This window comes from Halichoeres trimaculatus, unplaced genomic scaffold (assembly GCF_033239565.1).
Source record: "Halichoeres trimaculatus isolate MK-OKI-2021-1 unplaced genomic scaffold, fHalTri1.1 fHalTri1_scaffold_20, whole genome shotgun sequence".
Lineage (NCBI taxonomy): Eukaryota > Metazoa > Chordata > Actinopteri > Labriformes > Labridae > Halichoeres > Halichoeres trimaculatus.
This window is the reverse complement of record NW_027437198.1, coordinates 10,230,858-10,257,072: the sequence shown is the minus strand read 5'-3', so window position 1 is coordinate 10,257,072 and position 26,215 is coordinate 10,230,858. Positions and strand designations below refer to the sequence as shown.

General features: G+C 43.6%; 3 protein-coding genes across 4 annotated transcripts; 2 read left to right on the top strand and 1 right to left on the bottom strand.

The window, feature by feature from the left end:
* Positions 1-899: 899 nt before the first annotated feature.
* Positions 900-6,096, top strand: LOC141809571 (volume-regulated anion channel subunit LRRC8D). Of its 2 annotated transcripts, none has more exons than XM_074696654.1 (6): positions 900-1,180; positions 2,302-2,661; positions 2,747-3,277; positions 3,364-3,614; positions 3,713-4,090; positions 4,215-6,096. In XM_074696654.1, the coding sequence occupies exons 2-6, from the start codon at positions 2,308-2,310 to the stop codon at positions 5,335-5,337; spliced, it is 2,637 nt and encodes an 878-aa protein (XP_074552755.1). In that variant the 5' UTR covers positions 900-1,180; positions 2,302-2,307; the 3' UTR covers positions 5,338-6,096. The 2 variants fall into 2 exon arrangements, with proteins under 2 accessions (XP_074552755.1, XP_074552754.1); XM_074696653.1 differs by having other exon boundaries at positions 2,299-2,661.
* Positions 6,097-6,778: 682 nt separating this feature from the next.
* On the top strand, positions 6,779-11,287 carry ddx39ab (DEAD (Asp-Glu-Ala-Asp) box polypeptide 39Ab). Its single transcript, XM_074697650.1, has 10 exons — positions 6,779-6,889; positions 7,720-7,934; positions 8,548-8,675; positions 8,762-9,038; positions 9,159-9,277; positions 9,368-9,499; positions 9,650-9,759; positions 9,959-10,103; positions 10,539-10,686; positions 11,034-11,287. The coding sequence occupies exons 2-10, from the start codon at positions 7,727-7,729 to the stop codon at positions 11,048-11,050; spliced, it is 1,284 nt and encodes a 427-aa protein (XP_074553751.1). The 5' UTR covers positions 6,779-6,889; positions 7,720-7,726; the 3' UTR covers positions 11,051-11,287.
* Positions 11,288-13,176: 1,889 nt separating this feature from the next.
* Positions 13,177-21,190, bottom strand: LOC141810184 (CCN family member 1). Its single transcript, XM_074697566.1, has 5 exons — positions 21,084-21,190; positions 18,683-18,896; positions 17,571-18,011; positions 16,366-16,544; positions 13,177-15,435 (listed from the first exon to the last, which is right to left on the bottom strand). Exons 1-5 carry the CDS (start codon positions 21,132-21,134, stop codon positions 15,130-15,132), a joined length of 1,191 nt encoding a protein of 396 aa, XP_074553667.1. The 5' UTR covers positions 21,135-21,190; the 3' UTR covers positions 13,177-15,129.
* Positions 21,191-26,215: the final 5,025 nt, after the last annotated feature.

Here is a 26,215-nt window from a genome sequence, read left to right as displayed (position 1 = left end):
TTGTTTTGTTTTGAACTTATTTGTTGTTGTTTTCTCAGGGCTTTTATTCTGCCTTTACTCGGGTAGGATGGGACAGCGTGGGGACTGAACTGCTCATTCCTCATGTGGCGCACACAGTCCAACCTGCGCCCAAACACTGTTGTGATTAAATGTAGTTTCAAACTTCTACGCTGCAGCTGATGGTGAGAAAATTTATTTTTCTTTGTTTCTGCAGAAAATGAAAATCTCACTCTTAAATACCACCAACACCTACAGTATCTGCTCTATCTTTATTCCCCATCATCACACTTTATGCGTACAGCACACACTCAGAAAACACTCAGCACCTGCTCAGACGAGATCTCTTTGTGGTTTATTGTCAGTTTGAGTCTGTGCTCCAGATTCTTCTTGACCTTAAAACATAAGAAACACACATTACACACCAAAATTTGAACGTTACAGGCACAGCTGTTCATAACATTCACATTCATAACCAAGCTGTGTGACCTTTGACCTCTGAGGACACAACAGGGTCAACCCTACAAAAGCACACATCCACCCACAGAAGAGTGAGAGGTGTGAAACAGAGAGATGCAGCACAAAACTGTGCAGCCTATGACATAGTAGCTTGAGCACCCCCTGCTGGACACAAGATGATGATACAGTGGAGTCTTTTTAACTTGTTGAGAGAATTTTTGCAGCAATGATTTAGTTTGCATACATTAACAGAGTAAAAATACAGTGAAGTGTGGTTCATGGAGTCTTGTCAGGCTTCTATTTCCCATAACCACCTTCTCACCATACATGATCCACATAACACTCAAGGTTTTCTCTTCTCTTCTTTGTTTCCAGTCCCTTCTCCTCCTTACTGTGACCTCCTCCTCTCCCTCGCTGATCTTCCTCCCATGTTCCCCCAGGCTTGGCTCTGAGGCAGTGAAAGGGTGCAGTGAGGTGAGCCTCACTTGGTCTCGCTCAGGCCTCTCGTGCTGAATCAGATTTTTCAGCCACACATCCTCAGCTGCCATGGAGACCTCTGAAAAGCTCCGAGCTGGCCAGCCGAGGAGGAGTTTGTTGTAAGTTTTTTGGGGAGTTTTTCACGGCAGAACCAGACAGCGCCGGAATGAAGCCTGTGTGGGGCGGCTGTGAGCGGATCCGAGGAGGTGGGGAGAAGGAAACAACAAGAGAGCAAGTTATTTAGCAGGTAGGTGAAGTTAATCCTTTAAAACAATAGGGACTTTGTCACTTTGGTGTTTTTCTCTTGTTTTAATGTAGTTAACTCCAAATGTTCAAGCATTAACCAAAATATATCCCAGGATTCTTTTGACTTTACTTTTTAAGATCTGCATTTACAAACTGTTTTTTCAACATCTCAGCTGATCTGTGTCATTGAGACTGTGTGGGAGTGGGTGGTGGTGTCAAAGAAGCTGAAACAATGTTGAACCCTCTCTGTGACGGGAAAACATGATGTCAGATCTTTCAAAGTCAGGACTAAACCTCAAAAAACAGGAACCTCTCAAACAAAAGTTTTTAATAAGATTTAAGAATAAAAGATTTCAGGGTCTTTAAAACAGGATCAGAGTGTGTGTGTGTGTGTTTATTAGATGGCATTAATATATGGTGGATGTTTAGAGTCCATCAGATCAGGGTCACACCGTTTTAAAGTTTTTTGTTTACAAAAGTTTTACTGAAAAGAATAAAACTTTAAATTAATCAAAGCACTCAGAGAGCACAGACCTCCACCAAGCATATTGTGATTGTCACCAACACTTTAGTCCTACTTTAATGTTATACTCCCTTTCAGCAGACTGTCTGCTACAATTTGGTGTTAGTTGCAGGTTTGTACAATAATTTGTTTCCTAACAGTGATGAAAATTATGATGACCCAGTACATATTTTATATTCCAAATCATAGTATCCAGAATATTGCCAGGATCTGGATCGTACTTTTACATCTGTCAGAAATTATGGTGACCTTGTCTTGTTTTGTTTTGCAAATCAATCCGACCATTTATCGTGAAGTTATATACACATATGGTGAAAACAGCCCTATCTCACAATGATAAAGAATCCTTTAAGAAAGTCCTGGATCCAGAAGGTGATCCAGATCACCTCCAAAATTTAATCACTTCTGCCTTATCATATTTTGGACATTTCCTGAAAATTTCATCAAGATCTGTTTGTTAGTTTTTGAGTTAAACAGACAAACTCTCCTAAAAACACAACCTCCTTGGCCGAGGTAAAAATGTCCCAAACAGTTTAAGGGGGAACAAATTGTACATATTGGACTTTAACATATTCATGATTATTTTCACTCTCAAGCAGGTCAGTATGTTTTCCCTGTCTGAGCTGGTCCCTCTGAACCAGCACCAGAGCCGGTCAAAGCTCCTGAAGCCCTGGTGGGAGGTCTTTATGGACTACCTGGTGGTCCTGATGCTGATGGCGTCCGTCCTGGCTTGTACTGAGCAGCTCTCCAGAGACAGGGTGGTGTGCATCCCCTGGCACCCACATGTGCCTGCAAACACCAGCCAGCAGCAGCATCCAGCAGCAGCTGGTGTGGATGTGGCTCTGAATCCATCACAGAAGTTCCCAGAACACTTTCCATACGACATGAGCCCAGATGTTCTTCAGTCCAGAGGACGGAAAACTCACCTGGTCTACCAGCAGTACATCTACATCAGCCAGGTACTGTTTTACCTGCTCATGTCACCCACAAAAAAGAGAAGCTCAACAAAACTCAGTTATTGAACGTTTTAACCTTCTGTTCCAGGTTTGCTACCATGAAGCTCTTCCCCTCTGCTCCCGCTTCTTCCCCTACATGGCCTTACTGCAGACTCTCATCCTTGTAGCCAGCGGCTCCTTCTGGCTTCACTTCCCCCACACCTCTTCTCGCATCGAGCACTTCCTGGCCATCTTGGCAAAGTGCTGCGAATCCCCCTGGACATCTCAGGCTCTGTCCCACGCTGCCCAGCAGGAGAACATCCAGCAGAAGGAGCTGGTCGGTGAGAGACGACTGCTTCAACCTGCCCCATCTTTAAGCTCAGAGAGCCCACTTCTCCAGAGGTCAGACACTGGCTCCTCTGCTGCTCCTCCCTCCCCGTGTCCCTCCAACATCTCCACTACCTCCACTACATCGTCTGCGTCAAACAGCTCCCAGGTTCACTCTATCAAACCCTCAGTAATGGAGAGTCCCAGGCAGGTGATCAGTCTGGATAAAAGTGATGGAGAACAGGCGAGGGCGCTATTTGAGAGGGTCAGGAAGTTTAGATCCCACTGTGAGATGTCAGATGTCATCTACAAGGCGAGAAAAAAGATTAACTCCCAGATTTTTGATCTCACAGGAGTGAAAGTTTAATTAATACTGATTTCTCCCTCTGCGTTCTTCAGGTCTACTTGGCTCAAACGATATTCAAACTCCTGATGGTGACACTGATCATATCTTACACCATCCCTCTGCTCAGCTCCTTCTCCTTCACACACACATGCCATCCGGAGGAGCAGGCTTTGGTGGGTTATGCAACCTTCGAGTGTATTCATGTGATTTCCTCTCTCATGCGCAAACTGGTGGTGGCTTACCTGACTCTGCTCGGGCTGTACGGCCTGCTCAATGTTTACGCCCTCAGCTGGATTTTACACAGGTCAGTGTGTGAATGTGTGTGTTTCATGTCTATAATCTGACTTATCTGCCTTTTTTTTCCAACGCTTCTCTCTGGTTTCTTGTTTTTCCATCGTTCAGCTCTCTGCGGCAGTATTCCTTCCACTATCTGAAGGATTTGTGCTCTCTGACGGATGTCCCAGACCTGAGAAATGACCTGGCCTTTCTGTTACACATGTTGGACCAGTACGACCCGCTGCTGGCCCAGCGTCTGTCCGTGTTCCTGTCCCCTGTCAGCGAGAGCAGGCTGATGGAGGAGAGCTTCGAAAGGCGCTGGGGGGAGGAGAAGCTGCGTGGGATGATCAGCGTGGATGCGGACGGCTGCTCCAGACTGCAGCTGGTGGCTCTGCCCCGTCTGCCCCCAGGACTCTTCACACTCAGCCAGCTGCAAGTCCTCAAGCTGGAGCTCATGACTGACGCCAGATTCACTGCACAGGTGGCAAACATGGCTGCACTCAGGTGAGTTTGAGGGCGGTGCCACCGATCTTTGCACAAAACTTAAACAATGTACCAGCAAACAAATACTTTCATGTGCATAGTCATACACAGTGATGAACTCAGTTATCTTTGCTGCCAACAACAGAGAGCTCCATCTCTATCACTGCACAGCCGCCGTGGACCAAGGTGCACTCGGAGTCCTCCAGGAACGTCTAGAAGTCCTCCACCTCACCTTCACTCAGCCCTCAGAGATCCCCGGCTGGGTCCTCTCTCTGCGCAGCCTGCATCAGCTCCACCTCTGTGGCCGTCTGAGCAGTGAGGGCGGAGTGGGCCGCAGCTGGGCGTTGGGAAGCATCCGTCAGTTACGCCACCTTCGTATGCTGGTGATCAGGGGTCGGTTACAGAGGATCCCTGGGGAGCTGTGTGAGGTCGCAGGCAGCTTGGTGAGACTGGAGATCTACAACGAGGGCACCAGGCTGCTGGTTCTCACAGGTCTGAAGAGGATGGTGGACCTGACGGAGCTGCTGCTGCAGGACTGCCAGCTGGAGCGTTTGCCCTCCGCCCTGCTGGCTCTCACCAATCTGCGGACACTCGACCTTCAGCACAACAACCTGAGGACTCTGGAAGAACTGCTCACGCTGGCTCACCTGAGACGTCTCTCTTCTCTCAGACTGGCCTACAACCGTGTTCTGGTCCTTCCTAACAGCGTCGGTGTGCTTCGAGGTTTGGAGCTCCTTGATCTGTCAAACAACCAGCTCCGGAGCCTTCCTCCTGCTCTTTTCTCCCTCCGCCACCTCCGTCGTCTCCTGCTGGCTGGTAACCTGCTTACAGAGCTGCCTGCAGAGGTGAAGGCGCTGCAGCTGCTTACAGAGCTGGACCTCAGTGGGAACAGGTTCGAGAGCCTTCCCTCTGAGCTGTTCAGCAACTGTTTGGAGCTGCGCAGCCTGAACATGGCACAAAACTCTCTCAACTCATTGCCCAGAGAGATTGCAGCTTTATACCACCTGAGCAGGTTGGACCTGCGCTGTAACAGCCTGGAGGAGCTGCCTGCTGAGCTGGGCTGCTGCTCCGGTCTGCAGGGAGGGGGTCTCCTGGTGGAGGAGTGGCTGTTTCTTTCTCTGCCTCCGCAAGTCAGGGACTTCTTAAGCTGCCCTTTCCTTCCCTCTGGAAAATGCTCAGAGGATCATACACGGCCAGAGTCAGACACTTTCCCTTACTTCTCTCCAACACAGTGGAGTTTCTCCTCTGCTCTGGAGTCACAGATTTAACCCTGCGTTCATCTGGTGTCAGATACAAAAAAACAAGTTTTACATTAGGGAATGCACATTTATGCCTGCTCAAGTTGGACAAACAACTCGATCACTCATGAAACAAATGTGGAATCAAAAAACAACCTTCTTGGAGTTTGAGCTTGGGGTTTCCCTGAGTTTCTGAGGTTGAACTCTGACTTTTTTTGGGCAAACAAGGTGATGCATCCAAATGAGATCTTACAATTTCAGACTTCTAAGTGTATTTGGAACACACCACGAGTATTGTGCCTGATTAGATGTCATACACATTGTATTTTTTATCAACATGGCAAGTAAACAATGTTACAATAATCTTAAACTACCTTTTATTAACTGACTTTATAATATTATATTTAATATAACAATTCATAATATGCTGTAACTGTTGGTTGTTGACTTGTTAGAAGAGTAATTTATTAATATGAATAATATGCTGTTAAACTCTTGTTCACACACCAGGTACATTTGCTAAAACAACAATTCAGTATTTATTTACATTAAAGCTTGATTTATGTTACTGCTAACACTTCCATATCTCTGGAAATATGGCTCATCAAGCTGCTTTTGAGTAACAATAAATTTTTATATTTTCTTATATCACACTTTACTGGTTGGCACAAAATTTTTTGACCTCTATTCTGTAAGTTTAACACCACTGCATTGCTGTGTTTACGTTTTAGCCCACCAAGCCTGAATTCAGGATAATTTATCAACATGAAAATAAGTATTAACAAATTGCTGCCGTGGAAAAAATAAAAAAATGGAATGCAAAATCATCTGTTTGTAAACTTTCCACTTGAGCTGAGGCGATGATGCAAAATCAGATGACACAAAACCCTTCTTCTTTGTGAAAAGTGAGGTCTGGAATGGGTAAGAGCGTAATTCTGCTGAAATTTTAGCTGACTATCCACTGTTTGTGTAGTTTCTTGCTGCAACAGCTGGGAGGCAGTGTATACAAAGAACATGAATACATTTAAGTAAACTTATCATGGAGTGTTCTTAGGGACTTGCAAGAAAAAAAATCAAGGTAAAAAACTGGTGAAAGTTTTCTATTTACACATGCATAGACATTTTTTCAGGAGCGCAGTGTATGACTGCATGTGCAAAAAAAGGCTCTTATTTCAGCAAATCAAGGAGGCTTCTGCAAGCAAATGATTATTCAAAGAATGTTAAACATCGCTATTATTATTTCTATTACTAATTAGTTATTTATCTAGTTTGAGTAACAGTGCCTTTCTTTTAATTTTGTTGGTCTATTATTATCATAGACTTATTTACATTCTCTGTCCCTCAAGAGCTACCATACAAAGCGAGTCTCGTCGTCCTCCTGCATCCCGCCTTTTTAATCTGCAGTGGACTGCGGAACAATCTTCGTCCAATCGTACACCTCCCTTGCCTACTGACGTTCGAACCGACCAATTATGTCGACTTTTACCCAGCGGGGCGGGACTTCCGGTGTCTCGTATAAACCTTCTGAGGCCTGCCCATGCGGTTTTGATCTGTAGGTGGACGCAAAGCAAACACTTTTAAGGTAAAAACGCTTGCTCTAGTTCATAATGCAATAACTTGAATGTTAAAAACGTTTGCTCATGTTGTATTTAGTAGCCCGAGTTGTAAAGTATTTCATTCGGAGTGCTTTAACGCCCTTCATTGTTTGCTTCAGGGCGCTCACTAGCTAGCTAGCTAGCGCGTTGTAGTTAGGTACCATACAGTCAAGCTTATTCGTTATCAAGTTATTAACGTGTGTTTACCGTAATACCCGTGCAATTTACCGTGTATGTTAACATTTACTCTATGCTTTGAAAGTTATTTTGCATTGCTTTGATTTAACGTTATGAAGTAACACTGTTGTCGTGTAGCAAGTTAGCTTGCCACGTTAGCAATAGTTATGTAACACAATGGCTTTCCAGTGTTGTTAATGGACCCCAAACGAACCGGTCCGCGTAGTCCGGACGCCGGCTATACTTGGAGTCATAGCGGGAGATTTTAGTGGGGTACTTTGTTTACGGAGGACGGACTGAATGGTGTCCCCCTACGCGTTTTGCTAACCAGCTGATTTTACTGCCCAAGCGTTTTGAATGGCGCTGTAGAGTGTTTACAATCACGCTTAACCGCAGAAGTATTTCTACACAAGTGCAAAGTTTAATTTATAATGGAAGCAGTTTTTGAAAGCGGGAAAACATATCACAGTCTGATCACACCTAAACATTTGGCCTAATTCGGCACTTCGAAGGTCAACAAAAGGTGTTAATAACCCCATCTAGATCCTGCTTGGGGAGTCCGGTTCAGCCTTTGATCCGCGGTGACCCACCACAGACAAAGAAACACACTGAGAAAAGTTTTGTTCCCCCTGTTCTGCAGATTCACCATGGCCGAGAATGATGTTGATAACGAGCTGCTCGATTATGAAGAGGATGAAGAGCCTCAGGGAGCCCCTGAGAGCGCTGCCCCAGCAGGCAAGAAGGAGGTGAAGGGTTCCTACGTTTCCATCCACAGCTCTGGCTTCAGAGATTTTCTGCTCAAACCAGAGCTGCTGCGAGCCATCATTGACTGTGGATTTGAGCATCCGTCTGAAGGTGAGGTCCATTTGGTTGTGTATTATCACCAGTGGCTATGTTTACATACATTCAATACTTGGGTTAAGGTCAATATTCTGGTTTCTGAAACATTCAGAATAACCTGTTCACATGCGTGAGCAATCAGGGTTACTGCTTTTTACATGGTACACTCATCAAAACAGTGATGCACAAACAACATCTCAACACATCATCTCCGCTACCTGTATTCATAGTAACAGCAGCAACAGCAGCATGGCAAACTTCCTGTACTCAAAAGACCAAGATTCCTTGTGAACAGAACCAGCGCAGAACAAAAATTAATGTTTCTCTTGGTATCCAGATTGGCATATACATGATAAAATATTCAGGTTACAAAAGGAGTAAGCCAAGGGTGTTTTCCAGGTTTTTAAAACCTACAATACGAGTACATTCCTGTTTTTCTAAAGGGTGATTGGTGTTTAAATGGCCGTGCACAACCAGGTCACAGCTAGTATTCTATACACGAGAGGGTTACTTACTGCATGTAAACACAGCCAGTGTAAGATCTACAAATGTTGGGGCAAATCAGAATTTGATAAGTGTGGAATGTGGTTTTGTTTAAACATTCTTTTCTATTTTTTTTTTAATACAGTTCAGCACGAATGTATTCCACAAGCCATCCTGGGTATGGACATTCTTTGCCAAGCCAAGTCTGGTATGGGGAAAACAGCAGTGTTTGTGCTGGCCACACTGCAGCAGATTGAACCTGTGGACGGACAGGTAAGCACCAAGTCAAAATGTTGTCAGTGTTGCCTGAAAGTATTCAAAGACATGTTAAATTTTATTCTCTGTGTCTCTCTCTGCAGGTGTCTGTTCTGGTCATGTGCCACACACGAGAGCTTGCCTTCCAGATCAGCAAAGAGTATGAGCGTTTCTCCAAGTACATGCCCACGGCAAAGGCAGCTGTGTTTTTCGGTGGTATGGCCATTAAGAAGGACGAGGATGTTTTGAAGAAGAACTGCCCGCACATTGTGGTGGGGACGCCAGGCCGTATACTCGCCCTCAGCCGCAGCAAAACCCTAACCCTGAAGAACATCAAGCACTTTGTGCTGGATGAGTGTGACAAAATGTTGGAGCAGCTAGGTGAGATAATCTATCAGAGATCTGGAAATTATTCATTTATTGCACACAATAAAAGAAAACAATTGATCAGATTTACAGCTGTTATTGAGCCCTGTGCCTTTGAAATGTTTTTATAAACAGATATGAGAAGTGATGTGCAGGAAATCTTCAGGAGCACGCCTCATGAGAAGCAGGTCATGATGTTCAGTGCCACATTGAGTAAGGAGATTCGACCAGTCTGCCGCAAATTCATGCAGGATGTAAGTGATGCAGAAATAATTCATAAACAGTCACATCTCCGAGAACTTTGAATCTTATCACTTATCTGCTTTCTGTCCTCTCTCATTCAGCCTATGGAAGTATTTGTGGACGATGAGACCAAGCTGACACTCCATGGTCTACAGCAGTACTACTGCAAACTGAAGGACAGTGAGAAGAACCGCAAACTTTTTGACCTTCTTGATGTGCTGGAGTTCAACCAGGTACAGTGACGGCACTGTTATTACTGTGATGCTAAGCTGTAGCTGTTGACCAGTCAAATGTTCAAATTTGAGGACCAAAAAAGCGTAGTTGCTGTGGAAACAGATCAAGGCGACTAACTTACAAAATCACTTCCTGTGTTCTGCCTCTAGGTGGTGATCTTTGTTAAGTCAGTCCAGCGCTGCATCGCTCTCTCCCAGCTTCTGGTGGAACAAAACTTTCCTGCAATTTCCATCCACAGGGGAATGACTCAAGAGGAGAGGTGAGATACACACACACCTTCCTCCCACATACACTCATAAACATACTCTGTTGAGCTTTGAATGCGGCGTATGTTTATGGAACCTCAAGCCTCATAAGTTAACTCAACACATCATTACCTTCAAAGCCCTCTTCTGTCTGCAGCAGCTGTGATGATGCTGATGATTCTTTCGCCCTCTCTGACCCTTCTTCTCCTACAGGTTGTCTCGCTATCAGCAGTTCAAGGATTTCCAAAGGCGGATCTTGGTGGCCACTAATCTCTTTGGCAGAGGAATGGACATCGAGCGAGTCAATATTGTCTTCAACTACGACATGCCGGAAGATTCTGACACTTATTTGCACAGGGTGAGAACAGAGGGGTGGATGGAGGCAGCATTTTTTTTTTTTGCCTCAATATCCTCAGACAGATGCAGATAAATGGATGAGGCAGGATCCTGAATTCACATCGCACATTTATGAAGTGAGGGTGAAACACATGAATGTCAGCAAAATCTTAACGACCATCCTGTTAAAAAAAAACACTTTTGTTTGAAAGTGGATGCATTTGAGTTTTCATGTGATTTGAGGTCTGAATGTGTCCTTGGTGTTATGCAAACTAACACTTTTGAGGGCCAAAGAAGTGCTGGTCTATGAGGTTTTCTAAATTTTATGCACTTTTTATTGTGAGTTAAACTTCTGTGAGGCTCAGTAATCATATCATGTCTTTATAATCTCAAGCCAAAATTCCAGAGGCTTTAAAGTGATGAAGATTTAACCCCTCACCCTCTTCGTGCCTGTCAGGTTGCCCGTGCCGGACGATTTGGCACCAAAGGCCTGGCTATAACCTTTGTGTCTGATGAGACTGATGCCAAGACTCTGAACGATGTGCAGGACCGCTTCGAGGTCAACGTGGCTGAGCTGCCAGATGAGATTGACATCTCCTCTTACAGTAAGTCTCACCGATTTCCAAACATTTGCTCAGCTTATGTAATGTTGCTTACTCACTGTATCTATCAAACAGCAAACTGTCACTGCCATTTGATGATGCATTGTGGCATTTCTGCACCACTACCACAGTGAGATCTTGTAATTTAAAAATGGCCTGTACATAATCAGCTGTTGCAATAAACTTTACGAGTTATCTTGGCAGGGAGGGACAACAGTTGCTTCTGCCGTGTAGTGCTCTTCAAGTGGAAACTGTCCCTTCATGTTAACCTACTGCTGAAAACTTGGTATGCTCAGCTGTTACTCATCACTGGTTTTTTACACGCTCTTCTCATGTCTGTCCCTCTACAGTCGAGCAGTCCAGATGAGTCCTCCAGCCCGCAGACGTCTCCTCTCTAAGGATCTCATGTTGTGAATTTGGACGTAGACGTGTTTCACCGTTGATTTAAAGCTCTGCTCTGCTCTGTGCCCTATGTTCACCAAGCGTTTATTTTTATTGCAAGTGGGCGGAGGGTTTGGTTGATTTTAATTTGTCTTCTACTGTCTTGTTTTGTTTTGTTTTTTTGCTTAATGATATTAAAACTTTTTATAAAATTCCATTTTTACTGTTGTCTCCACCATGTCTTCTTTGGTTTAATTCTCCAGCAGAGCTTCAGGGAGCATGTAGAAAGTGATCTGAGGGACTTGTACAATAAAGTGTTACCTTTGTTTCTGTTTTTTCACATTGCAAGATGTGATCTTGAAAAAGAACTTGAGTAGTCCTCCAGGGACTGGTTTGACTGATATGGCAGCTCTTTACATTTCCAGTTTGAATGTCTCCAATAAATGACGTCACCAAGTGGAGTCCAAGTTGTGTGTATTTGGCAATGATAATGCAATCATGAAACTGGAGCCCCTTAAAAATAATGGTTAATGAACCCGTGTCTGTTGGTTTGATTTTTGAAGTAATATGTGATACACACAGCAGCATAATGGGTGGGTTTCAATTGAATGCAGTTCTGTTAAACATGTTATTTTCAAGATAATAATGCACTTGAAGCAATTTGATGGAGATAGAAGTTATGCTGTTTCTGACATTGTTGGTACTTAATGTTAGCCTCAACTGAAATACAACAAGCAGGCGGTTTTGTAAAATACGGGCATAAATCTTGTCAACACTGCGTTGCCAGACATCTCTTTCTATTTAGGATTACCATGCAGTTTGGGTATTTTGGTGTAAAGATGCACAAAAGTAACTTATGTATTGTTGAAATGTTATTTCAAAATAATTAGCTAATGAAATGTTCTACTTGAGCAACCGTTGAGAAGAGGCCCCGTCTCAGTCATGGACTAAATTATGAATGGATATTGTCTCCTGGATCTCACCCGGCAGCTCCTGTAAAGGAGTTTTGAGGCAAATCGTCGACACGTGCCGTTGTGGGAATGAGGCGGGCTTTGGGCCTTGACACGGACAGCTATTGGCTGCCCGCCTGTCAATCAGCTGAGCTCCGGCTCTGATTGGCCGAATTTGTGTTCTTAATATCTTCCAAACTGCAGCGTTGGAAATTATTGAATCGCTGTAGGGGTATGTGATTTAGGAAAATTAGCTTTTCAGAGGGCGGCATTTTTTGTACCAGGCTGTCAACATATTTATTTCTGCTTCAAAAAATGGCTCATTTTCCTAGTTTCCGGTACTTCCAGAGCCCGCCTCTAACGGACACTTAACGAGTGTAGCACCCCCGCGTTGTATCGTAATTTCAGACCGGTTGCCGCTTGGTCTCAGTAAATGATTTTGGTTTTGGTTTGGAAATTAAACCTGAAAAGCCCGACCTAACAAAACTGGCCCAAAAATGATTTAAACCGAGATGTCTATTAACCCTTGAAACAAAATCCACAAAAACTCTGCTATATCATTTGGTTTGTTATATATATTTTCTGAATTGTATTTGACACATTGGGCGGTTGAGGCAACTCTTGAGTTAATATTTTTCTAAATATGTATTCTTTCAATGCAGAAAATACTTGTTTAAAAAAATGTGTTGGAATAGATGGTTAACTGCAGTTTCATAAAAATTAGCAATGGTGTATTATTTTATGACAGAAGCCATTTTGAAAAGGCCAAAACCTTCCCAACAATTTTTTGTTCCCGGAATGTTCTGGGAACAAAATCTCTGACGTTCCTGGAAGGGTGTCTTTGGGTTTGATTTCAGGTTGCCCCGTGGTTCCCATGGAACTTGTTACGTTCTCTTAACATACTGTGTGTTTTTGGTTATCTTTTGGCTATGTTGAAATTCCCCCACCACCTTTAGAACTACACCTTTAGTCATCTTCTATACTCCTCAAGAGGGCAGAGCACAGTAAAAGAAAAAAATGAAAAGGTTTTTCAGGAAACTATCATGCTGCTGGTCTTTGTAGAGGTCTTTGAAACTCATTTACCAAAATACAATACATTACAGGTATACAATATGGGGTTAATGTACTTCACTTCATCAACAGAAGAGGAAGATATATTAGAGATAATTTCTTTATTGACGTCTTTTCTGGCATCCATTTTTTTCAGAGAAGTAGTTGTGCGGATGATGAAAAAGGAAAGTACTTTTCAGCCCTTTTTTTTTTTTTAACCTTAAAAAGCATAATTCAACCGTTACAGATGATAAAAGTGAAAACTAGTAGACAAACAGTTACCATGCTTTGATATTAGCACTAAATGCTTGTAAAGAACTGAACCCTGCCTGGCTCAGTGCTGTACTATACCTGGCCTTTATACAGCAGATAGATAAACAAGAAGTCAACGATGCATCTGTACATAGCTGCACTATATTATCCTTAAACAAAACTAGAAGTTCAGTACCAAAACCACAGCGTCTACAAAGGCAAATGGCACAGCAACAATTACAAACCTTTTTTATGAAAAAACCTACTTTCAAGAGATGGAACAAAATGTAAATTTAAGAAACGACCCATGTCTTATGGCACAGCATTTAGAGAACAAAAAATGGTGCTTCAGGTTGTATAACATGTTTAATTTAACATGTTTTTTTTAATTTGTTAGATAACCACTTAAGATAACCCTCCCAACCCATGTTTTAGGTCAAAGGTCACGAGTGAAAACTGTTAAGGTGCATGAACTTAAACCAGCGGGGTATCACGCTGTTGTTCTTCAATTACAGGATTGTAATTCTTGTTTTATTGGCATTTAGTAAGCTCTCTGTAAGTCAATTTAAGTCTTCTGATGTTATAAGAAAAATGAAAAACGTTTGTACAGCATTCCTCAAAACCATACACAACTCAGAAATGAGGACTCATGGGTTATTGTTTGGTGTCAGGGAGCCGTCATGCTGCCCGATTACAGGCCAGATTCAGCACAAGAACATTTCCAACCACAAGTGACAAATTATATGTTTACTTCACTTCTCGTAGTTTTCAAAATTCACTTTTATAGCAAACAAGGCAGCGGCTGAATTTCCACGCTGCTTCTCTGAGTCGAGATAGTAATTTGCACAGAATTAGGTGGTTGACTTCTCGGCGCCAGAATCCCAGGCTTGTTCTTCTAGTGCTTGCTAAATGTCGCAGCTTCTCGTGGAGGCGAGGCATGGGATGAGTTCAGCTGTGTAAACAACCTTTGACATATCCCCTCGCTAATGCTTACAAAGCCTTGACCAAGCAGGTTCAGCTCGGTCCTTTTGGAGTCTATAAGTCCTGCTCTCCTGCAGCCTTCATCATCCGTCATTAGATATGGCTTTCTGAGACCTGGGGTCAAGCCCCAGATCTATAGGAGTTCTTTTCTCCCCCTGTGTGGCTGACAGCTCTCAGCTGTTTTGTCCCTCTCAGGTCCCCGTCCAGCCACCGAGATGCTCCAAACATAGCAGCCATCGTCTCAACAATAAATACCAGTGAATAAATACCATAAAGACACAAGCCACACGCTTTTCCTCCAACTTCCCGGTCTCTGCTGTTCCGTCTTCCTCGAGAGTCTTCTTTTGGTTTATGTAACTGGAAGGTAAAGACGTCTGATTCCAGCTGGTTGGACATTTGGCTCCAAAGCAACATCACACCAACTTTTGACTTTGCTGCTGTTGCCGGTTCATTCTCTGAGATGAGAATCCAACATCTATCTGCTCCAGCATCCCAACTCAAAGTCTCACAGTTCAGGGAACTTTTCGTGAACGAAAGAAACATGGAGGCCAGATTCATCCCATTTGTCGAAGTCCAAAGAAGTCCAGCAAGGCCAGAAACTTTTTTTTGTATCTACACTAGAGCACGGGCTGGCTGTTTCGCTCCACTAACTTGGAGGTAGCTCCATCTGATTCCCTTCTCATCCCCCCATTCCTCCCCAAACATCCAGAAAAGATGTCTCAACGTGTGCACCTCGCTTGTGTCTATTCATAGATACACTAAGGACAGCTATTCTATAATGGGGATCACTATCGGGGTCTTGTTTGTTGTATGAGGGAATGTGGGGTTGGGGTTAGTCCATAAACTTGTGCGTGTCTCCGTACAGCCATCGCTGTGGGGGCATGGCGGCCTCATTGAGGTGGTTGCACTCATCGCTGCACTTGCAGGACTGGATGAACATCACAGACCGGTTGAAGCGTTCGCCATCCGGGCAGGAGAAAGTGACACTTGCGGTGCGGGTGCGGCGGGGTGAGCAGCAGCGGCCATCTCTGCATACACCGCAGTAGTTGGGTCTGTAGAGACGGGTGCTCCTGCAGCCGGCGTAGGACAGGCGGTGGGGTTCAGGGGCCTTGTGGGTACGAGAGCACTTCCTCCCTTTCTGTGGAGGGAGACAGAAAACAGGGGGCAAACTGTTCATCTGTTTCAAGGCAACACATTGTTAAAGAGATATTTTGGTCTACACCTAAATGATTTATTGACTTGAGTCATCACATCGCCATCCATAGAGTTGCATTAAGAGTATGATTGAAGTCATGTCTTTCCAGTGAAAATCTCATTGACATCCACCTGGAATCTAAGCAGCGATACCGCACCGCAATACGAAATAACTCATTACTCAGCTCTGCAGCATGAAAAACAACACTAATCCAGTTAAGTACAGAGGCAGGGAGAGACAAAATAAAAGGTCAGAACAACAGACGAGTGCCAGAGAGACGAACATACCGACAATAGCAGAGGATTGACACTGATACACATTAACACCCACAGCTGCTCTGCAAACAGCCTGAGAGTGCAGAGAAACAGGTGCACAACAGCCCATCAGGCTCTGAGTGGCTCACCATGGGAGGCAGAATGTTTGGAGGGTGTTGGGTACAAAATGTGAGAGAGCAACAGAGTAGGCGATGAAGTGCTTTTCAAATCAAACCGCAGAGAGCCACTGAGTGTCGCAGGCTCTGCGTGGGAGAGCAGCTTGCAATCCATATTTTGGTGTTGATGCACCTGCATTTCCTTCACTTTCTGTCTGTCAATGGGTCTGTATACCTCTTTGTTCTTCCATATAAGCTGTTCAACCATTTAATATCACATTTACATCTTGTCTCTAAGGAGGAGGAAGTTTCTGGACAAGTCTCAGCTACAGAAGGATTCAGGGGTGGGGGCTGAATACATGCCATGATATTAATACCAATCTGACCCCCGGAGAGCAGGCCTCTGAGTCCATTTAGCCGTGGAGCTTGGTTGCATGGTGGTGGGCCTTCAGAGGAAGAAGTGTAATCCAAAGAATCTTAAAAGCACCAAACACATTCCTCACCTTGACAGGGATAGACATGGAGCTGCAGGGCCGAATGTTGCACAGACGCGTCTCCTTGATCAGCTTACACCGAGCATTGTCGTTGGTGACACGAGAGGAGACGCCCATCCCGCAGCTCCGAGAACACTGCGACCACGAAGTTGTCTGAACCACACACTGGTCTCCTAGCTGGGTCCAGGCTAGGAGTGATAAAAGAAGGAAAACATGTCAGGGAAAGAGACTGTTTAAGAACAAAAACACAGAAAAGCAATGGACATTAGGGGTCAGGTGGATAAAAGGTTTCTGTGGTCTTTAAGTACGGCTTTGAACAAGCAAAAGCCCAACTGAGGGTGCTGCGTCCCCAAGTGCTCCTCCTTCTCTTTTAGGCCACAAGTAACTTGTTTTTATTTCAAATTATTTATGTAGTACAGTCTCGAATGAGTGTATAGTCAGACACACTAGCTGTGAGCCGACATCAGAGACATATTGAAACCTGAAGCTCGCACTGACATCAACACACCTCCAAAAATCATCAAAAGTAAAGCTGGGTGAAAAAGGGCCAACGGGAGCGAGGGGAAAGGGGAAAGGAGCGGTCCAGAGATGCGAAGCACACTAGCCTCATTCACTGAACAGGCAACACTGACGCACAGGGAGGGTGATTACAGAGAGGGGAAAGCTGGGTGACGGAGGTATGTGCTGTGTGAGAGTAGTGTGTATGAGTGAGAGCACCTCTGGTGCGCAAGGAGCCAGTGGAAAACAAGCCTCACATAAATGCTGACACACATACACTGATGCAGATGCAGAGGGGAAAAGCTCACAGTGAGGCGGTTTGTGCGTCAGGAGCCTAAAATGGCTAAAACGTAAACATGATGCTTTACTGCACAGAGGAAATGGGCTCTGAAGGTCTCCCCACACCAAAACTGCTACATACAGAGCTGGACATCTGAAAACTTACCAACCTGTAATCTCTAACAATACCAAGTGGTGTCCCACAAGGATCCATACTGGGTCCTGCTTCATTTCATATTTGTTTACAGTTTCTTTACAAGTGAATACTGATGCAAAGCTTCACCTTTATGCTGATGACACAGTTATGTAATCCTCTGATTTCCCTCACAATTAATTATCTGCAAACTCTTTCTGACATCCAGTTTTCAATTGAGGCGTATACTCATTGCTAACAACTTGATGCTCTGTGGTGGTGATGTAGTGGTACTCTCCCTTACCTGCAAGGTGCTTGTTTCCACGTGTCATGTCCCATTTTCGTCCAACCTCCACCAGCTCGTTCCCCAGTGTGTCCTTCTCCTTTTTGGGTTTGTAGGGGTACAGCTTCCGGAAAGGTTTGGGATAAGGCTTTGGGTAGGGATAGGTTGGGTAGGGAATGAAGGGGTACAGCGGGTAAGCTGGAGGCTGGGGTCGGCGGTGCACTGGGGGCACGACCGTGGTTCCTTTGTGGCAGTCGATGGTGTGACAGCACTGGCCGGGGACTTTGACCAGCTGAGGGGCGGGACAGGAAGGGGAAGCGATTGGCACGTGGCTTGGACACAGGGGCACACAGCCCACAGCTCCATCGATGCAGGTGCACTGGTGCTTGCAACCAGCACGGAAATTCTCCCCATTTTGATAAATCCGCCCGTTGTATTCACAAGATCGGCCCTCTGCCTTTGCTGAAGGAAAAGAAATGTCATTCACCTTTTTTGCATTTCAATAAAGATACATCAGTATAGAAGTTAGCCTGATAACAAAAACTTCTATCAGTTTGTTTATGCTGCAAAATAAAATGCATGTATAAGTAAGCGTCTTTATTAATGCACCTTTAATATGCCAGGAAGGTGGAGGAGACGAGTTAGGCAGAGACACACTATCTCTAGATTTGTGGAGCAGCCTCTATTCTTAGACCAGAGAGGTATTTTGACTTGTTTACCACGTCGTTCTCTGCAGGGTCTCCCCACACAACACCCCAGATACCCCCCTTTATATAGACACACCCCCAAATAAACATTCATATAAAAATACCATTGTGTGTGCATGTGTGTGTGCGTGTGTTTGTGCGTTTCATGGGCAATGTTTGTGTATACACTGGACTACTTATATAAATCCAGGAGTTGGCCAGGTTTCAGTCCCGGCTCAAGAAGGCGCTCTGTTTTTGAACCATGGCACAAGCTCCAAACCTGCAGCCCATATCAAAGAGAAGCTCCAGCCGCTTGGCTATGCAGCAGTTTCCCCACCCTGAAGTTACACATTCCCTCACTCAACCCCGCGCTAAAGCCCAAACTCTGCTCCTGGTCTCAACCCTTAACTCCTTTATACTCTGCCTCTGTCTCTGCCATGTACGTACCCCTGCAGATGCCATTGGTACGACCCACATCGTTGCCATAGTTGCACTCCAGGCCTTTATGATGGTCACATGGCCGGCCTTCGTAGCAGTCCTGGTTGAGCTGAGCGGCGCACACCTTGCAGCAGCCACAGCCGTCTGGGACAGAGCTGACACCTGGGGGACAGGATGGAGGCCCCGCTGGACACTCACATATCACCGGACAACCAGCGGTCACCTTTAGGAAGTAAAAAGTATCTGGTATCACTGAGTTTGACAGTCAAGACACAAAGCCAACACCATGATCTGTAGCCTCCAATTAGAAACTGCAGCAGCTTAATTCTGAAACTGACTCTGAAACCATTACCAGTGCTGACCAACACTCATATCAATATGGGTGCACATATAGATGATTAGCATTATTACCACGGGTACTAATACTAGTAAAGATTTTCAAACTAATGCTTACACAGATACAGATATTCACATAAATCCTAATACCAAGACGGCCACTGTTACTGATGCCAGTGACGCCAACTTATGCCCTCAAAGACACAGATGCTGCTATCAAAATCATTAGCAATACTTTACTGGTTAACAGATTTGTATCAACCTCTGACACTGCCTAAAAAAAATGCATAAAGAGTTTGCACAAATCTAAGTTATCAGACCACAATCTCAGATCTCAGGTAAATAAAGATGTTGTCCAAACAAAGGTTCTTTTTAATCTCAAAACTTCCCACACACACACACACACACAAAATCACTGCGTGAACTTTCCTGCAGGATCTTTTGTTTTAAATCTAAATTCCAGGGGAAAATCTGGTATCAGAACACTTAAAAATCTAACATAGAGCACATTTTTCCCTGTTGCAACACAGGACCCGAGCAGGACAGACGTTTGACTCATGTTTCACAGATCACAGAAATTCCTCAAAGTGTGTGGGGTTTAAACATTGGCTGAATACTCTGCACTGTCCTCTGCCCCACAGGGATATCTGTAACCCTCTGTCGCCTTCCGCTTGGCATTGGCCGTGTGAGCGAGGATGAAAGGTACATTCTCTGAACCAACACCCCCACATGCTTTCCGTGCACATTCACAGTCACTCTCCCTCTCACACACACACACACACACACACACACACCTGCACACACATTCACACACACCAGAGCAACTGAAAAAATAAAACGCAGCAGGTATCACACACAGATCACAGAGAGCTGGATTGCCTTTTTGGCTCAGGTCAGGTCACAGGGTCATCTCACTGTTATCAGTCTGGGGTGGACTGGACAGTTTTATATGTGACTTTACATAATGCAGTGACCATAGCTTTTCATTATGGTGTTAACATAAGCATCCCCAAACCAAGAGTCCCAAATTATCCTATCAAAGGATGAAAACATAGTTGATTGGTTTACCTTATTCAAAGAACATCCTTTTTTGTAACGCGAGTGAATTTAGATTTAAAGGAGCTACCTAAAGTCTATTTAAAGCTCCTGTGGGAGGTTTTTGGTTGTGATAAAATTCAAATCAACGTTGATGTCTTTTTATGGCGACCACTGAAAACAAGAACAACACATCAACCAAATTGATTCTTCCTGTAAGACGAATGTTAATGCCTATTTCAAGTGTGCAGGGGTAGGTGCCATATGAGGTGTTTGATTGCTAAAAGAAACTAGGAAGGGCCTTTTTGTCAAAAAGCAACGCTTACAAAATCAGTAAAGATGTAACATTTTGTCCAGAAGGGGCGCCAAAAACGTCACACATATTCCTCACAGGAGCTTTAAAATGACTTTTTTTTTTTTAAGAAATTTCTAGTATTGAAAATGTGTTTCCATTTATGACACCTCATTTCTGTTTATGGGAGTTTCATAATTTTCATTTCATTTCATAATTTAAACAACATGGCACTGAGTTGTGTGCATATGACACAAGTTAACTCACACATTGACTATCTAGAACAATGAAATTCTTCTTATACATTAATGCACTGAAGATAATTAGTCAATGAAGGTTATAAAAGTTGAAAATACATTTTATTTAAAACTTTAAAAAGTTTAGCTGATCTATAACTGAAACAAAGTTAAAGTATTAGTGTTCAGCTGGACTTTTCATTCTTAACTACAAAAAGCTATAGTGCTGTGCAGGCTCTGCAGCATCCCTAGAGGACCTCAGCAGGTCCCAGAGCCAGAGCTTGGAAACTAGCAACTACAGCTTCTTTACAAACTGCAGTCGCACATTGAATTATCTGTGAGTCTTTGCACTTTTTTTTTTTTTTTTTTTAGAAACATAATACTAAGGTGAGGATGGGGACTCAACAGCGGCTCAAATCCACAAGAGCTACAGCAGAGTACAGGCAGGTGAGACTGTATTCCTCATTGCTTTCATGCAGCAGAGACAGAAAAAGAAACTTCACACACTCACCAAACCAACTGTGACCACCTGAGAGACAGCAAACAGAAGCAGTAGACCCATGTTATCAGCTGGTTCTCATTCAGTGAGAAAAAAAAAATCAGTATAAACACAAAAAATGAAAGAATAAATCCTTCTCCTCCTCAAAAACAAAAGCTTTGTCCTCAGAGATTTAATCCATCACACCCAATAGTTGATACTTGTCCTCCATCACTTGTACATTGTCATCTATCAAAGTTTGAGCCTTGTTTTTATATCTGCCTCGTGCTTTTTCTGGAAGCCACGCCCACCCTAAACTCCTTTGACCAATTAGAAAACAGGTAGGGGGCTGAGGTCTCCGAACTGTGTAGAGAGGGGGCGGGGCTTAGAGCTCAGACACTCAGAGCAGAGGTTTGTGGCAGGGGGCGTGGCCAAGCATGAATGCAGTCATTCATAAAAATTCAGAATTACTACATTCCAAAGAGGACCTGACTGCTGCGTGTTTATTTATTTTTGTTGGAGTGAAAACAATATTTTTGATGCTTTAAAGTTCTTTTCACATGCAGACTTGTGTCCGGCTTCTGCTTTGTGGAAAGTTAGATAAATATACTCAGCTGCTCTAGGCTGTGCTGCGTCAAAACAAGGGGCAGGCAAGGAAAACATCAAGGAATTTCCTTTGACACTGTATAAAAACAGTTCAAGACAAGATCTGATGGATTAAATTCATATACAAGGGGAGGAGAGTGATCACTGGACCAAATATAAAATTAAAAACGGATCAATCGTATCCAATCCTTACACCTTAAATCCTTTTTACCCACTCAGAGGTTCCCAGACCCACTTTCTCTACACACACATGTGCACACAGCCACTCATGTAAACACAGAAGAATTTAGCTCAGTTGGTTTAAGGTTTTTCAAAGACTGCCTGATAATCTTCCTGTCATCCCTACAGACACGCACACAGGAAATCAGCCATCTACACCACCAAGGCACACATACACACACACACACACACACACACATACACACACACACACTGATTACATAAGGTGTGATAGCACTGAAACAATAAATAAGAAATTGTCATACATTCATGATGCATAAAGCTTAAAAACCACATCTTCATTCTCGGTCACTCAGTTGAAAAGTTATTTCATGAAATTTGACTCAAAAACTACATAAACCATCATTTTCAGTCGACTGTTGCTCTTGCTGGATGTGCTGCATGCTGCTCTTTTGCAGGCTGTGGGATGCTTGTTGACGCTCGGTGAGAGGGATTGTGGGTGGCATAATTGTTGTTTTCCTTGCGCTGCTCTAAAATGTATCATTAAGTGCAGGGATGCTTGCAGTCATTCAAGAGATATCAGTTCCCCTTTGTCCTCCATGCATCTAACCAAACCGTTAAACCTAGAAGCATGAAATATGTGCTTGCTACCCATTTATATAAAAAAAAAAATTCATAGTTTGGAAACATTTGCACAGAAGAAAAATCACTTGCACTTAACAATTTTTCCCACACTGATATTTTAGGGGACAGCAGCTTTAGGTTGAAACACAAAGGTTTTGTTGAGTTTCGACCTCTCGTATACATGGAAACAGTGGTTTTTGCTGGCCAAAAGCAGAAACTTCTGATATGGCCCCCACAGTGAAATTTTTCTGAAACACCACAAACACCAGCCAAAAGTCAGAGTTTTCGGTGGACAGGCTGGCATCACCCATGTGCATTTTTCTTTCATGGATGCAACTAGAGTTACCATGCGCGAACCGGACAGTAACAGTAACAATGGTGGACTACTGTGTTGGGTTTCTGTTTTTGGCTAATGACAAAGTTTGCAGGAAGGACCCAGATGCACATCTTTCAAAACAAAAAGGCTTTTAGTAATCAAAAAAGGTTTAAACAAAAGTTTACAGCAAAGCACAGGAAGTGAAGTGATCTGGCACAAGAGGAGAGAAGTCCCTACAAAATAAAACCAGACATGACAAATATGAAACACAAGACTGAAGTAAAAAGTGCAAACTTAACTAAATCAAGGCATGACAACTAAATCTGCTGACTGCCTTTAAATAAAATGTGCATCTGTTGCACTATTTCTGCAATCAGCGAAGACTCATTAATTGTGTACGCCAAATGATCAGCCCCCTCCTACTCTGGCAGATGGCTACCGAAAGGCTCTACAACAGGCCTGACATGCACACTACCACCTTGTCAGCCCCTCAACGTTTCTGTATAAGCAAAGATACTTTTCTTTCTTTTTTTTTCTTTTTTTGCATTTTTGGGTGAAGCTTTGCCTTTTTAAAGGGGCCTCGGAAAACCTTTTTTCAGCCCTGTCTGAAATACTACTTTTAGCTGTTGGGTCTGTAAAGCCTGATTCCACCAAGTGGTCCGGTATGGATCAGTGCAGTTTAGTACAGGTTGGGTCAGTAAAGCCTGGTTGGCAGCTGCCTGGATGCCGCAACACAGTGTACCCCGCTAATAAATCCGACAAAAAAGAAAAATGCGACACAGTAAACAAAAAGCAACAGTGGACAACATCCAGCAATTAGTTTGAAAGTTCTATATTATTGCTGTCGCTTGGGAACGGGAAGTGACGATTCTTTCGACCAATCAGCAGACTGCAGTGTTTCAAGCTCCACCTTCTGGAGTAAGTATGTCTGGCACCCCAAAATCCCCTTCCCTCTGATTGGCCAGCGCTCTGGAGGCTTATCTTGGGTGTTTAAGGCCCACTCCTCAAACACCATCATGACTTCATCATTTCATCAAGGCTAGTGAAGATCTCATGCTTTTATCTTCTCTCGCTTGGATTACTGCAACTCCCACACCGTACACTCATCTCAAGCTTTATATTTATTTATTTATTTATTTATTTATTTACTTATCTTTTTATTTATATGAAAACGAGATGCATCTTCACAAGCATCATGCACACCAACACATAAAGAGAACAGTGTACAACTTAGCAAACTCAGTATTCCCCGGACTTTTCCTCTTCCCACACAGCTCGAGGAGGTGATGTAACAGAGCTGTGAGTGAACAGCCTGACATGAGAGACAGACCTGCTGCAGCCAGAAAAACTCTCAACACACACACACAAACACACACACACATATTCAGACAGTTTATATTGTATTCATCTTTCATTTACTCAGCCGTCTTCTTCTTTTTTCCACTCTGGTGTCAGTGGCTTCCATCCCAGACATAATAAACAAACATGTTTCCAACACAGCAAAGTGGAGGCTTTCATTAGACAGAGACAGCTGCCCCGCACGTTGACCTTCACATTCTGAGCTGACAGCGAACGTCAACTCGTAATGGCTAAAGTGACACAAGTGTCTGCTTTAAGAGTTAACTGGAAATCCTCTGTGTTAAAAAAAAAAAAAAGTCACAGGCAGGAGGAGAGAAGTTAGCCTGTAGCTAACTCCTCATGAGATGATGTGGTGTAAACATGATCTTTGTGATCCTTCTTATGAAAGATGCAGCAGCAGTTAGGAGCCAAAGAAACCCTCAATAAACAGACCAGGGGTGAGAGATGTGGAGAGCCGAGGCACCACAAAAGGTTGAACATCAGGAGAGGAGCTGAAAAGAGGAGGATCTTTAGTTTAAGAGAGAAACAGAGTGGAAGTGGGGGACATGTGAGGAGTGTTTGTTTCGGAGAGCTCATGACACACTGGCTCTGAAGTTCATCACCTACAGCTCATGATATTATTTAGTCTCTTAACAAAAAAGGCGAGGACCAAAATCAAAGTGGATTGACATGATCTTCAGGCGTTCAGGCAGCACAGCATTAAAACAAACATGACTCTGCAGTGGAAATCTCCACATGGGCTCGAGACCACTTCCGCAAAACAAAAACTGCCGAAGAGAAAACCAATTAACGTGATGTGCAGACATCTTTAAATCAATTCTGACTCCACTCAGGGTGTTTTTATTCAGCTTGTTAGTCTCCATGGTCCAAACATTATCCATGGATGTTTTTACAGAAGCCTGCAAGGAAAATCTGGAGTAAAAAGTTGTTTTTTTGTATCTCACCTTGAAGAATTTGTGAAGCTTTAAGGATTTTTGTGCACGTGTGGATTTTTTTTTCTGTTCGTACATTTACAAACTTTAATTTCTGAGATGGGTGATGATAAAATGACTCTACAAGAAGAAAGTCAGCCAACATGGCAGCGTTAAACAAGTTTGTTCCTCAGTAACACATCATCTTCCTTTTGTGAAAATGTCGGTGAGGTTGTGTGTGTGTGTGTGTGTTTGTGGCATGGAAAGATATAATGTGACTGACAGAAAAAGAAAGCTGCGAAAAAGCACAGCGTGTTCCAAAACAGAAGAAAAGGGAAAAGGGAAAGAAAAACAAGCAAAAGGGAGAGGTTAGGAGAGTGCCAGTAAGAAAGGATGAGAGGAGGAGGAGGGGGCGAGGAATTTAAGTCCCAAAGTTATTTTTAAACCAAGAACAGGAACTCTACTGTTGACTCCCCAAACACTGAGACATAGATCTGTATAAGAGCCGAGTTGGAAAAAAGGAGACAGGCATGCACACTTGAAAAAGTCATATAGCTGTCAGGTGTGCTGTCCTACGCACGTGTCTGCATCACAACACATTCTTGTCTGTGCTTTATTACAGGGTCACACACTCCTATGAGGCTGATACACACACAGTAAATAACTGTGTTTTCACGCCCTTAAACTTCACTCAGAGAGGCTTTCATTTAAATGTTCCCATACATATATAGAAAGTTCAAGATTGCCTTTGGCCTAATTGACGGTAATCAAGCTTTGGTGTACATAAGACAGAATTACAGAGCAGCGGTGAGTGGAGGAAAAAGACAGGAGTTTTAAATAAGACTGGCTGTGGATAAGGTTACACACTAATTGAAATAAGTACAAGATCATCCATCAACAGCAATCATCTTCAGAAGCAGTCTTTATGCTGAGCGCTTTCAGCAGGGATGGCTGTTATTTTCAGATAAAGGCGTCCTGGATTATGTGTGCCGGAACAAAAGTCATTCACAAAGACGACTAAAGGGAAGGACACACACCCTGCTACTCATGCATGCTTTGTCAGGAGCTTTTATGAAGCCTTGGTGTGTGTAAAAGTCTGTGTTTTCCCAGCAGCAGGTTGGAATAAACAACCCCAAGATGAGAGTGATCAGGTGCAGGAGTTACAAGCA

Bases quoted from the DNA above. Each gene is read 5' to 3' on its own strand.
- LOC141809571 (XM_074696654.1), top strand. From the start codon at position 2,308: ATGTTTTCCCTGTCTGAGCTGGTCCCTCTGAACCAGCACCAGAGCCGG. The intron at 2,662-2,746 runs GTACTGTTTTAC...CTTCTGTTCCAG, and splicing joins AGTACATCTACATCAGCCAG to GTTTGCTACCATGAAGCTCT. The intron at 3,278-3,363 runs GCGAGAAAAAAG...TGCGTTCTTCAG, and splicing joins TGTCAGATGTCATCTACAAG to GTCTACTTGGCTCAAACGAT.
- ddx39ab (XM_074697650.1), top strand. From the start codon at position 7,727: ATGGCCGAGAATGATGTTGATAACGAGCTGCTCGATTATGAAGAGGAT. The intron at 8,676-8,761 runs GTAAGCACCAAG...CTCTCTCTGCAG, and splicing joins TTGAACCTGTGGACGGACAG to GTGTCTGTTCTGGTCATGTG. The intron at 9,278-9,367 runs GTAAGTGATGCA...TCTCTCATTCAG, and splicing joins GCCGCAAATTCATGCAGGAT to CCTATGGAAGTATTTGTGGA.
- LOC141810184 (XM_074697566.1), bottom strand. From the start codon at position 21,134: ATGGGTCTACTGCTTCTGTTTGCTGTCTCTCAGGTGGTCACAGTTGGT. The intron at 18,897-21,083 runs GTGAGTGTGTGA...TACTTCCTAAAG, and splicing joins AGGTGGTCACAGTTGGTTTG to GTGACCGCTGGTTGTCCGGT. The intron at 16,545-17,570 runs GTAAGGGAGAGT...TATCACTCCTAG, and splicing joins TGGAAACAAGCACCTTGCAG to CCTGGACCCAGCTAGGAGAC.